This window comes from Perca fluviatilis, chromosome 18, assembly GCF_010015445.1.
Source record: "Perca fluviatilis chromosome 18, GENO_Pfluv_1.0, whole genome shotgun sequence".
Lineage (NCBI taxonomy): Eukaryota > Metazoa > Chordata > Actinopteri > Perciformes > Percidae > Perca > Perca fluviatilis.
Genome location: NC_053129.1, coordinates 27,684,393 through 27,697,892, shown reverse-complemented (window position 1 = coordinate 27,697,892; position 13,500 = coordinate 27,684,393). Strand labels below are relative to the sequence as shown.

Sequence of the window (13,500 nt, the reverse complement as noted above, 5' to 3'; positions counted from 1 at the left end):
ACAAAACCGGAACACAGCAAAGATGCCCAGTGGAAAATTGGGGTTAGACTGATGCGGCCAGAAACACGACTCCAAATGAAAGCTAATGTTGGTCTATAAGTGCTGGATGTGTAAATAAGCAAGGGTTTTGTGACAAGTTCAAAATATTAACTTGAAAGGTGATACAGTACATCAATGCTGTTTTCACATCAACTTGTTTCCGCTGCCACCAAGTGACTAAAAAAATCTGTTACTGCGGGTTTAGGATTTGAAACCAAGTTTCATAACCAGACTGGCCGTCAGGTCACTTCATATTACCCATTTATTGTTTAGTTAAGATGGTAGATTAACACACACACACACACACACACACACACACACACACACACACACACACACACACACACACACACACACACACACACACACACACACACACACACACACACACACACACACACAAACCAAGCTGTGTAGAAGCTTCAAACGTAGAATTTGCTGTGTTCATGGCCAAACATTAATACAGCAGATTTACTCAGAAGTTGTTGGTTTAAGGTTAATAAACCAATACCTTAAAATTAACATGGTTTGACTTGACTTATTAATAGTAAAATGCTACATTTAGCAAACCATAAGTTTGTCAGTGAATCCATCAGTCTGAGAGGCAAATTAACAGAGCATCTTGTTCCTTTCACTTGGCCTCTGGACGTTAATAGGAGTGACCTGACTGACAGGCCCACACAGAGTGAGTGAGTCAACAAGGCTCCAAACAAGTCAAAGCTATTGTGATTCAGAAAGCCAAAAACATAAAAAGAAGCAAAGCAATGCACAGCAACCACCAGAGCATTGCACACACAACCAAGACACATATGTACCCGTGTACAAGTGTGTGGTGTGTGTGTGTCTGTGTAAGTGTTTTAGGATTAGGGATATAATTAGGTTATGGTAAGGGGCTAGGGAATGCATTATGTCAATGATGGGTCCCCACAAAGATAGTGCCACAAGATAGATAGTGTGTGTGTGTGTGTGTGTGTGTGTGTGTGTGTGTGTGTGTGTGTGTGTGTGTGTGTGTGTGTGTGTGTGTGTGTGTGTGTGTGCGCTAATCCAATACCATGTGCCTCCCCACTGATGTTAAGTGATAATATAAAAAGGTATATATAAATATAAAAATATATATCAATCTCACCTCAGGCCAAATGTGTGGGACTGCTCATAGTGGAACAGGGAATGGATCTTTGCATCTGAATTCACAACAATCAGCCTGTCAATCAGATCCTGTGGAGTAAAGTGAGAGGGTGTGAAGAAAAATACAGCAGTTATGGTGCAAAAAGAAAACGGTGGATATTTACGATGTGTAAGATGAAAAATGTACATCAGCCTCTGTGTTTTGGGGTTTAGGAGCAGGCCTTCGCAAGGGAAAACCAATGCATGGGTGGTGGTGGAAGGCAAAATGAAAAGTGCAAACATGCCCTCAAATGGCTGAAAGAGGCATTGCATGAAGTTTGGACTACACAGTGTGAAAAACACTCACAGGAATGGAGGTTGGCATCTCTCTCAGGGTATATTCACTCTTGTTGGCCAGAGGCTGGCGGCCCATGAGCTCCCACACCGATTGAGAGGAGGAGAGCAGGTTGACTAAGGACAGGAAGGACTGGAGAGGCAAAAAGTGAGACAGACAGACAGACAGACAGACAATCACGGGGTTAGAGAAAGCCTTAAAAACATAAGAAAGACAGGGGCAAAGAGTGAAATTAGAACTAAACTCACAACTGAGATGATTTTAAATTAAGTTGAAACTGTAATCAGGCATGTAGCCATTGCCTATTTTCATCCAGATTTAATCCATTTTTATTACTTTTATTGTAATTTGTACCACCTATTTATTGTTTGTGTTTTAAAATTGCTGTTATTATATATATATATATATATATATATATATATATATAATGTTTATCTGTAGTCCCTGCTTTCATCTGCTCCTTCCTGTTTGAGGTTTCAGGTGCATTACAAGCTTCAACATGTTTTATTATGTGTCTGCTTGTATTTTTAATGTATTCCAACACAAATTAATCCAAAAGAACTACCAACAACAAAATTCTGAACTCACAAAAGGTGAAAATATTACTGATCACCATACAGCGGTCCGTACATCAGAGCTAATCTTCCAACAATGTGTTGCAATAAGTCTGTGCTACATATTTAGTTTATTTAGGTACACACATCATCACACATTTTAATTTCTTATTTATCTGTTTGTAAACAGTTCCCATGTGCTGGCTTGGATGGACTTGAATGCCTGACTGTACGTATGTAACCTGGCAGCTAACCCACTGATAAGGCAGGCTTTAACGTCACCAGTGGCAGGGCACAGTTCACACTTCACTGGCTGTCTGTCTGTATTCACTTGGCTAGTTTCACTGAGAGACAACTACACACACACACACACACACACACACACACCACACACACCCCACAACCAACACACACACACACACACACACACACACACACACACACACACACACACACACACACACACACACACACACACACACACACACACACACACACACACACACACACACACACACACACACACACACACACACACAGTTTGATCCCATTTCAGAACATAGTTTCACATAAAACTGCATTCTCTCCCACACACATAATACCTTGTGGCAGCTCCTGTCTATGGGGTCCATGGGTGTGGGCTTGGGACGGACCACCCCAACATCTTCACTGCCGCACTCAAGAACAGACCACAGCTCTACTACCAGTGCCCGGACAAAACCTGCAACAAAAGCCAGTGGTTTTAATATGACTTTGTGCATGGAGAAAGTCTAACCTCTAAACTCTAAACTGACACAAAACATTTCATTTGTGAGTTTGGAATTATTATATATGTGACAGTAGTGCATTTGAGATTGCAAGCATTGAATATCTAATATTTCATCATGCAACACTGATATCTGCTTTCTATTTATTTTTAGGTTTCAATGTTTTGATACAGCAACATTCAAATATGTCAATAATTAGGATAACACAAATATTACGACAGGTTCTTTGGGCATTTAAGCCTTGTTGGACAGGAGAGAGTAGAGACAGTCAGGATGGAGGGGGGGTGATAACATGGAACAAAGGTCCTGATCCAGATTCAAACCATGAAATTGCAATTATATAGTCAACAGCATTCAGCTACCCAGATGCTTCCAAATGTACAATTTAACTTTACACTTACAAACTGTATTGGTTCTATGCCACTACCGTTCCCTTTTTTCCCACCTAGCAATATGTTCCTGATATGTGGAATGTATTCAGCTTACGCATCACAGCTGGCAAGTGTTTGTTTGTGCAAGTTTGTGCTTTAGTACCTGAACTGTGCAAAGCTGCCACCCCTGGAGCAGTTGCTGCCACCTGTGTCACCATCACCCCATATCCAAACTTCTCACAGCGGCTCACCTACAGAAAACACGCACAGAAACCCCATAATCCCCTAAAATATTTTAGTACTTTACCGTTTTTGTTTTTGCATGTAAAGTATACATACAGAATGAATCAGAGGTTTGGAGAGGTAAGACAAGTAAAGGATTAATGTAGCACAAAAAAAGAAAAGCGAGAATTGTACATTTGTGATTCAGTAAACAAACTCTGATATGACACTTCTATAATCCTGAAAAAGCAGTACCTCTATCTTTTCAGATATCACACAACTCTATAACTCATATGTATGTTAATAAAAAGAAATTTAACGTTTTTATCTATTGCCATCAAGATATGTTTCTCTAAACCAAACGGTAACTTTACACTGTAATTCAATGAAAAAAAATCTAATTGATGGAACATGTGTAAATCCTGCATCCTAACTTCAGGGTTGGCTCACTGTAAATCAAGTAAATGTGGCAAAGAATCACTTGAACAGCATATTACTTTAGCAAATGGATGCTATAAAGAAGGATTAAAAACCGAGCCACTGCCAAAGTTAATTCTTCTAGGGTTTCCATAAAGGTGATGAAACAGTTTCATCGAACTATGTCAGCATCAGCGCTTATCAGCATTGCTGCAGTAAAGTTTGAGTCATATGAAAGTGGCAATAGAGAGTTATATGACTAGCTTACATAACTTCAAATCTACTACAAGTGCTTTTACAACTAACTAACAATTCTGGCAACATCTGGAGTTCCTTATTAGTATCTTCATTCAGCGGTTGCAAAGTCAAGCACTTGTTGGATTGCAGGATTAGAAACTAGGTGGAAAAGGAAATGAGTAGTACAGCTCCCTCAGTACCACAGTTGAGGTGCCCCTCAGCAAGTCATTTAACCCCTGCACTACACTGAAGCAACTGCAGTTGGATTGGGAAATTTCCACATTTGACTGTGTATGTGTGGAGCAGGGCGTTGCCGAGAGCATTTGACTCCACAAACCTACAGTCTATGAATAAAGGTTGGAAGAAAACTCCTCCTCTCATCAAACTCGGTATACTAACTGTGAAGTAAAAGGCAACATTTTGAGTAGTTGCAAACAAGCATTTTATTTTATTTTTATTTTTTTATGGAAAAGGAAAAATAGAAAAAAGAAAAAAACTGTTATAATTGTGTAGCATTTTGAAGTACAGTGTTTGTAATTACCTGTAGTTTTTTAGTAAAGCGAGAGAACATGTAGGAGAGACACTCATTGATGGCTCCTGTCTGCTGGAGCAGCAGCAGGCCTTTAGGAGTTGCAGCAAAGTTCAGCAGGCTGTCCAACAACGTCTCCTCCCAGATATGCCTGTTCCAAAGTCGAAGAGAGAGACAGAGTAAGTTGAAGGGATAAGTAAGTCAAGCAATTCCTTACACAGGTGAACAATAGAGAAAAGTGCCTAATGTACAGGTGGTAAACAAGCTTCTTAGCCAAGAAAAGTTAAAGTAGTATAGAAGTATTTGTGGTCAGATTACCCCTAATTGTTATTTTCTTTATTGCGGATTTTTCTTTAACAATAGTTCAGTCTGGAATTTCTTCAAGAGCTTTTTACATCTGTGTTATTTGTGAGGTTAACTCAGTTTTGCGTGGTCTAAACGAGCTCTGTGCGTCAAGGGACAATAACTTGCATCAGCATAAATCCTTTAAATCTTCTGACAATGATGAACACAAAAGGAGATAATTATGTATCCTTGAATATTTTGCATTGCATCCCATGTGCTACACTGCTTAGCTATAGGAGGCCTTTCCATGTGTTACCGTTAGAGGTAGATAAATGGTGGTGTCCACTAAGGACAAACTAACTTTTATAGTCACTTCCCAATCAGCAACCACACTGCTTCTGAGCCCTAATTCAGATCAACACCTATACTGATGCATATACTGTAAATGGTTTAATGGATACAAAAGGCTGTTAATGGTAGACATTATTTTTATGTGGGTGGTTTGTTTACAATAGCTTTCCCAATGTGTTACTATTGCACATACAGTATGTTGGTATTGGTATTTATTTAGGTGTTGTTGCATGATCACTTAAATCTTCTCTTGCATGTAATATATTTAAAAAGGTATTAAGTATGTTTATAAGCTTCATATCCGAGAAGCGAACAAGCTTACTGTAGGTGGGTTTAATTTACATATCCCTAAACAGTTTATTCAAATTTTGTTTTGATAATTCTGTCTCTAAGTAGCTTGACGATGGGGTGGAAAAGCATCATTCTGTGTCTTTAAATGTCCGAGTTCAGTCTCTGTAATACTTAATGCTGCATTATGACTATTCACTACTTTAATTCCAGGGATTTGAATAAACTGGCCTCACATGTTCTGTACATCCTGGGTGGATGTGCCAGCAGCGGCTCCAGGTACAGGTGTTGGAACTCTTTCCGACAAGGAACTGGTCTAGAAATAAAGAAGTTATAAAGAATAAAATGTTATTCGTTCTTTTTTTTTTTTTTTTTAAATACACACATGTGTATGAGTTTGTGGGCACATCTGAAGGTAACTTTAACCTACAGATTAATATGGGGCCATTTTAGAGTGTACATTGTAGGATATTTTGGAACCCAGTTGTGTTTCATAAATTATTTAACATTTGTGATTTCCTTTCTGTGACTCTCACTGTACTCTGTAAATTGCTGTACTGTTGGTCTACAACCAGCCTTTTATGAATTGTCTTGATATTGCAATTCTTAATATCTAAAATGTATCATTTAATCATAAAAAACATAATTTGTGTTCATGTTACCATGAAAAATTATTCTAAATCTCAATGGAATACAGCTGCTTTAAATATTAATCTGGAAATATGCAATCTCTTAGAACTCATTGTTTGGGTTAGACATGCATATTATGTTAGAGCTTGGTGCATCTTACTGAAAAACTAAATGAGGGCACTAGTGAATTGAATTCATTTCCTTTACTCTGTGCAATAACACTAAGAAAGTTTAAACCTTATAGCGCCATCTGAGAACAATGGAAATCATTCTAATCAATCAAACCTTTAACTGTTTTCTTCCTATGAAGCAATTAAAATCACATGCCTCCTTAAGACGCCTCCCAGAAACTCTGGGGGGCATGTCGGTATCTTTTTATAACGGGTAAACTGAGGTCAATGTTGTTGGTACACTATGTAATGCTACAAAAACATAGTTGGACTGGGATTTGAGACATCATGTAGTACGTGCTGTCGGTGCATTAGATTGCAGTACGTGCAGGCTAATGATTAATAATTAACACATCCTGGGTTGAGCCAGGAGAAAGTGTTGTATACCGATGCCACAATGGGTCATAGGAGTTAATTTTTGACGGGAATGTTTCAGAAAACAAAGGCTTGAGGTGGGCCAGTATGCTGTACAGATATCTACTAGACATTAATGATGTCTCCTACCTGTAGCAGAAGCAGTTTCACTACTTGTCTTTTCGGTTTTCCTCTGTAGCTGTATTGTAGCAGGAGTTATTTTTGGTTTTGGTTGCACATTCCACTGTCTGTTTTTGTTTTGTTTTTCAGTACTATATTCTTATTTTATAACATTGTTTTGACAAAAGCAGAATTCTAAAATGGAGCAGATTACAATGGTTAGTTAATTCCCTCCATTTGCAAGCAGTGGTGGAACTTTTTCTGCTGCAGTGAATGAATAAAGAGAGAGCACGGCATTCATCAAGCAAATGAAACATGACAGGAGTATTCTAGCCAATGAAACTGATCATTAGACATGGACACCCCTCCATTAGGTATTCTAGAGAAAAACATTCAGATACAAGCTTCATCTTCCATCTTTTACAATGTTTTATGGGGGGGGAGAGATGATCTCCTTTCTTGCATTTACTATACACAATCAGCCTGTAATAAACATCCAATTCCATACGGCAACACCAATATTATGATGCTTAATTGTATTTCTAATGTGTTTAATAATTAGATGTTTATCATGTGTTTTGTTTTTGTTACACCACATAGGTTAACACAGTAAATGTGAGATGTAAGATCCTCAGGTAAATGTTACAAAACAAACACTAGTTTCCCAAATATTAACCAGTTGTCCTTTTTTAATCTGAAACTTTATCAGGCTATTGTCTGACTGCACCTTGTTACCCTAGTTTTTAAATGCGCTTTATAAATAAAGTGTCCTTACTATGTGAAACTTAAAGGTTGATCAGTGTTTTATTGACAAATTAGGTGCAGGTACCTTTTTCCACGCAGCAGCTACAGCCTTGTGCAGGCCGTAGGGTCGGAGAACCTGCAAACCCTCACAGGTGTTGTACATCTGCCTACAGACAAAGATAAAGGCTCCACATGATGTATGGGACATGTCGGATTCACTTAGTGATGACAGCTCCTTATCCAGAAGCCTGAGGGTAAACTGGACAATGACATGAGCGGCAAAGGTTCTGCAAATGAGACAAAGAGAAATGTGTTGACAAGAGACACAAGAAACAAGATTTTTTTTTAATGTGTACAATATGAGATGTGGTGCTTAGAAAAATGTCCGGGGAGTTTTTTTCCCCCTTCCTTTATTTTTATTTTTTTAAATGTCAACTATATTTCTTTATAACTGTAAGTGACCCATTTGTATTGTTTAGCTTTTCCTGTCTGGACTAGTGGAGGCATGGTGATTAAACTCCATAGTTACCCAACTAGACAGGCTAAGAATCTTCAACTTTCTTTGTATAAAACATCCCGTGGTCGGGGGGGGGAGGTTAACTGTCTGTTAACGTTACCGATAGACTTCCAAACGTGAAAAGGAAAAAAAAGAGATGTTCGATGGCTTTACGTCATAGGCCGACCAGGGCTATGCCATTTGGTGAGTGGCCGCTCACTGATCCCAATATATATCTGAAAATCCTAGACATGGTTGTGACCTGCATTTCGTTAGTGCTTTCTGATTAGCCTGCGTTTGTATTGAAATAAGAGGCTGCTGCGGCCCGCCGTACAGGTTGACAGAGGCTGCACAGTTTGACCAGCGGGCAGCGGCCGCACACCAGGCCGCCGGATGGCGTTGCTAAGAACTTGCAATGTATAACCATTATCAGACCGGCCCTCACGGCCTCGAAACACTACCAGCCAACTGGGAAAAGTCACGACTCTCCCGATTGCCATGCCGCTACTGCCCTCACCTGTATTTTATACTTCTTTCGTGCGATTTGTATTTATGTGTGAAATGAATAAACAAATGCTCATTTTTACAACATATTTCTCAGAGGAGGTACATACAGGATTCATGTGGATTAGAGCACATTAGTCAAAACAGTTTATACTCCGTGGTATCAGCTTTGGTGAATGAATTTTTGCTAATTCACAACAACAAGCTTGGACAGACTGGTCAAGGTCAGACAATTACAACAGAACACAATAAGAAACTTGAGGCCACTGAATGACCCTGAATATTCTTAATACTTTTTTACTCAGAAAAACAATCTTTTATTAATGAGACTTGAGTAGATCAAAGATATATTTGCAGTGACTAACATCCTTGGGTCTAATCTGCTCTCCATGCAGAACCAGGAGGATTTGTTATGCAAACTTACTCTATATTGAAGCCTTCTTGCTAAGTCAGAAAAATATTTAATTTATTCATTACCATCAAAGATACAAAAAGACACTGTATTTAATCAGAATTCAATCACACCGTCTCACCTCTCGCTGTGGGCTACAACTAGATTCTTCTCGTATAAGAAAAGAGCTAATCCTCTGTCGGTGTTTGCGATGCGAGCCAGAACATCAGCGATGAGAGTCAGCGTTGCTGAAGGAGATTTTAATTTGGCCTGCAAACCGTGGAGAATAAACAGAATTACCCAGCTGCTTCAGAAACAAGTAGAATCCCAGATGAACAGGATGAACAGATATTCAAATTAGAAATATCATTAAACTTGGGCAATGATGGAACTAAGAAAAAGCTATTATATTTATTTTCATAGGTGATGCTTCTACAATTTCAAAGGCTGACCAAACTGACAAAAACGATCCTGCTGTGACAAGTTAACAGCTGCTCTTTTGCGTCCTAACATGATTGTAACAAACATTTTAGGCTCCAGATATGGTGTTGGAATCAAGGTTAAAAACATGGTTTGGGGAAATATGGTAAAGGAAAATGTTGTGCATTTAATGCTGAGGGATAAAATTAGAGCTACTGGTCAGAGAATAAAGCAAGTTGATGGATGGTAGGGTAAGGGCTAAGGCCGAAGCATTTTTAATGACTTTTAAAGCTGCCATAGTCTAATATTTTGTGTCACAGTGAGACATCTTTAAATCTGACCATTTCAACACCAGAGAAAAAAAAAAAAAAGTATTCAACATCTTGCCCAGATTCAAAACTTAGCAGTTTGTAGTAGTCCTTGAAATATAATTTAGATCACTAGGAAGCTACAAACCAACATATTTGTGATATAAAAGAGTCAATGGCAATAAGACAGGCTTGTCAAGGCTCTGTCATTACAATATATTATTGATCTTTGTTATTTTTAAAATGGGGAGTATTTTAACTGCCTATTGATGAGCGCTAAAAGCTCAATTTCAAACTTTCTATGTGTATCAATTTTGTATTTATTAAACTATGAATCATGTTTGTGGTATGTAGCTGCCACCAATATGTGGTCTATTGTACTTATATATTTATTAAAACAAATGTGAGTGTATATGTGTGTTTAGTGTGAGCGTTTCACCTGCTGTCCATTGAGCAGAGCTATAACAGGAGCCAGCAGTGTCTCTATTACAGGGGTCTGGTAGAGACACTCTGCAGCGCACTCCGTCCTCTCACACAGCATCCACAGCACCTCCATCGCCAGACAGCTGGGCGACAGGGAGTCTGAATACACAAATATTTAACTGAATTACATGCATGTCAATACATCTTGCAATATTTATATCTTTTAAAACTGACACTAAGATCATTGTCTTGCTTGTGCCCCATTTGTCGATAACCTGGGAATCAAATTTCTAACGATGCTCCTACCAACACTGCTGGACACTCGTGGGGTTTTCCTGCCTGGATCTGTGATTTTTCCATTTATATACTAGACACATAAAACATTCAAACATTGTCATCGTGAGTGTGTTTAAACCTGGACTGATGCATTTTTTGCTTTTATGTACAGTATCAATCTGATCACCCAAGACACAGGTTCATACAGGCATCTATGAGGACCGTAAAGGTGATCTTTAAACCAATCTTACACGGATAAAATTATTGACAATATTTCACATGGTAGAAAATACCTATGTACATTTATTCAAATAGTTAAGAATAATTTTGAAATCTTTGTACTATACACAAGCATGTCCACTGTATGCTAGTTTATACCTCTGCTCCACTAGGGAACTATTGTACTTTTACAAACAAAACATAAGATCAGTTTATGAAATGCGATACCACAACTTTAATTAAGTTTTGCTGGTAATAGCTCTGTACCAGTGCTACTTACTTCTTACTGAATACCGACACCTCCTGCGGTGAGTAGGTACGCCCACTTATAACACCTGCGTAACTGTGTCTCTTATAGCAGCTTAATGCTGAGAAAACGGCTCTAAAAATGTCCTTGTTAACATGGATATACATATTATTGAAACCCTGATTGCTTTTAGTAGACTACTGTGCCGCCACCACCCGACGGAGGAGGACAGCCATGAACCAGTGGCAAGCCCACGGCCAGAGCATAATCCAGTTTCCATGGCAGTCCCCAAGTCCCGCACACCAGACCAGCAAGCCATGGCGTTATACGACGGGTTCAATCGTGGCAATGGTTGCGATTGTGGCAGAAAAAACACTGTGACAAGAGGAATGTAAAAGAAGTCAAGATTGCACGCAGCAGACTTTTGCTCTGCGCGCTCTGCTTCTCATCGGTGTTCGAACATTAACTAAGTGTCATTCTTTTTGTGACCGTGTATTTTTACTTAAATATTGCTCACACACACACACACACACACACACACACACACACAAAACACACACACACACACACACACACACACACACACACACACACACACACACACACACACACACACACACACACACACACACACACACATTCTGTAGCATCTAAAGATACTATTCAGAAAATACTCTCATCTGACTGCAGGTCAAATATTAATATAAATCTATGAACTGCTCAGCATGACTCTCTGCAGCAGCCAAAGGATATGATCTTCCTCTGACAAAGTCAAGGTAGGGGACACTATTGATTACTGGCAGCAAAGTTTCTGCAGTGTAATTCATAAGAATGAATGGGGCAGTAAAGCAAGGTCTTCCAGGAGGCAACCACAGTATGGCGTGACTCGGTACAAGGTTGAAAGATGAAAGATATGGTCTGAGGAATGCTTACGCCTCATAGGGAGGTTCACTGTGTTCCTTCACTCCCCAGTCTCAGACTCACAGGCTGTACAGAAAACAGGGAGGAAGCCAAAACTCTTTGCCGTAGGTTATTTCCGTGTATGAGTGTGGGGGGCCTCACCTGTGTGTGAGGCGTCACTGTGCAGAGGTTTGGGGTGTTGGTAGATAATGTTAATCAGGATGACAACTAGGTCTGTCAGGTTGACTGGATCTGAAACAGGACATGATAAATAAGTAAATCAGTCTGGTTACTTGGTGTCTAGACATGGACAGTAAAAAATAGTCTGTACTGCTGAGAAGGAAATGGACAGAGTCCAGTTTTTGTGACCTTAAAAACAAGGATCATCTTTGTGCACAGTTGGCTTAAAATGTTATGTCCAAGTTGAGTTTTAGTATCTAGCGTTTTAAAATTGCCTGCTATCAACATTAATTCTTCAAAAATCACATGCTTGTACTTTAACCGAACAAATCAAATTGAAAGAGTTAATGCTGGAATTAATGAAGTACTATCTATTATCTATCTATCTATCTATCTATCTATCTATCTATCTATCTATCTATCTATCTATCTATCTATACAGTGTAAGACACTATATTACATGTTATTACAAGCATGTCTAAAGGGACTTTATATACCATAACACATACTTCATAATACAGCTGAAACAAGTAGTCAATTAACCAATTTGTCAATTAACGTAAAATTAATTTACAACCACTTTAATAAATCGATACATTGTTTAATTTGTCAAGCAAAAATGTCAAACATATGCTGGTTCCAGGTTCTCAAATGTGAAGATGTTCTGCTTTTCAAAAAAAAAAAAAAAAATTATCTTTATCTAAATTGAATAATTTGTGGTTTTGGACTGTTGGTTGCTGGACAAAATAAATTTGAAGACATTTCTTCAGGCTTTGAAAATATTTTTCAGTATTTGTTATTTGTAGCCCCAAAAACTACTGTCCACTAACCAATGTTGGTCTGGTAGGATAGTGGAATTCAGATTCTGGCTGTGACATTACTGAAAACAAACTGTAATGTCTTAACTGCTGGAGACATTAAGAAGTGTGTGAAGTAACAGCAACCTTTGGCACACTCTGTATTGTGATCAAAATGTAAAAATATGACAAAATACATCCCATTTCAATTCCTTTTAGCTGGTTTTGTGTGCGCCTATGAGAGAGAGTACCAACTCTTTCAGGAACAGTAAAGTAATAAAGTGTCATCAATTTTCACCGTGGCAAAGTTAGGAAATAAGGCCTTGGAGATAAAACAAAAAGTTGGGTGGACAACATTTCAATCAAAAAATCTAAATTGCAATAGAAACTTGTCTTAGGAACTGACACATTATGACACATATGGGTGACAAACTGATCTAGGTGACCAATTTAAGGTGTGGAGAGACTCATACTGAGGCCTCGACCCAAAGAGTGGGCCTTATGATCAATATAAAACCACCCTAACGTCAATGATTTGATTGCCTCCAGACTACCTTAGAATAGGAGTCATTACTGGTTAGGGTTACGAGCGGTGACAGCAGACGATGACTCTGCTTTAATGGTTCACTTAAGTATAATTTACGCCATTACATAAGTTTATTATTGATTAAAAAAAACAGGTGGAGGGAACAAAGATACTACACAGGAGGACGGGAGGGGGTGGCACCATGAGTAAACTGATCAGACACATTCCTACATGAGATTATCTGCTGTAAAGATTGGACAGATAATTTTGTTGAAG

The 13,500-nt window shown here is 38.7% G+C and overlaps 1 protein-coding gene across 4 annotated transcripts in view; it reads right to left on the bottom strand.

Moving 5' to 3' along the window:
• The window catches only part of tbc1d32 (TBC1 domain family, member 32), a 77,476-nt gene that overhangs the window by 52,761 nt on the left and 11,215 nt on the right, over nucleotides 1–13,500 (bottom strand). For 3 of the 4 annotated variants that reach the window (XM_039782621.1, XM_039782623.1, XM_039782622.1), the window contains exons 14-23: nucleotides 11,884–11,973; nucleotides 10,096–10,238; nucleotides 9,071–9,198; nucleotides 7,623–7,824; nucleotides 5,756–5,835; nucleotides 4,608–4,746; nucleotides 3,354–3,441; nucleotides 2,655–2,773; nucleotides 1,511–1,630; nucleotides 1,166–1,254 (exon numbers count right to left, since the gene is read on the bottom strand). In XM_039782621.1, coding sequence (XP_039638555.1) covers nucleotides 1,166–1,254; nucleotides 1,511–1,630; nucleotides 2,655–2,773; nucleotides 3,354–3,441; nucleotides 4,608–4,746; nucleotides 5,756–5,835; nucleotides 7,623–7,824; nucleotides 9,071–9,198; nucleotides 10,096–10,238; nucleotides 11,884–11,973 — 1,198 coding nt within the window. The remainder of the gene's footprint in view (nucleotides 1–1,165; nucleotides 1,255–1,510; nucleotides 1,631–2,654; nucleotides 2,774–3,353; nucleotides 3,442–4,607; nucleotides 4,747–5,755; nucleotides 5,836–7,622; nucleotides 7,825–9,070; nucleotides 9,199–10,095; nucleotides 10,239–11,883; nucleotides 11,974–13,500) is intronic. The other variant, XM_039782624.1, reaches the window with a different exon arrangement.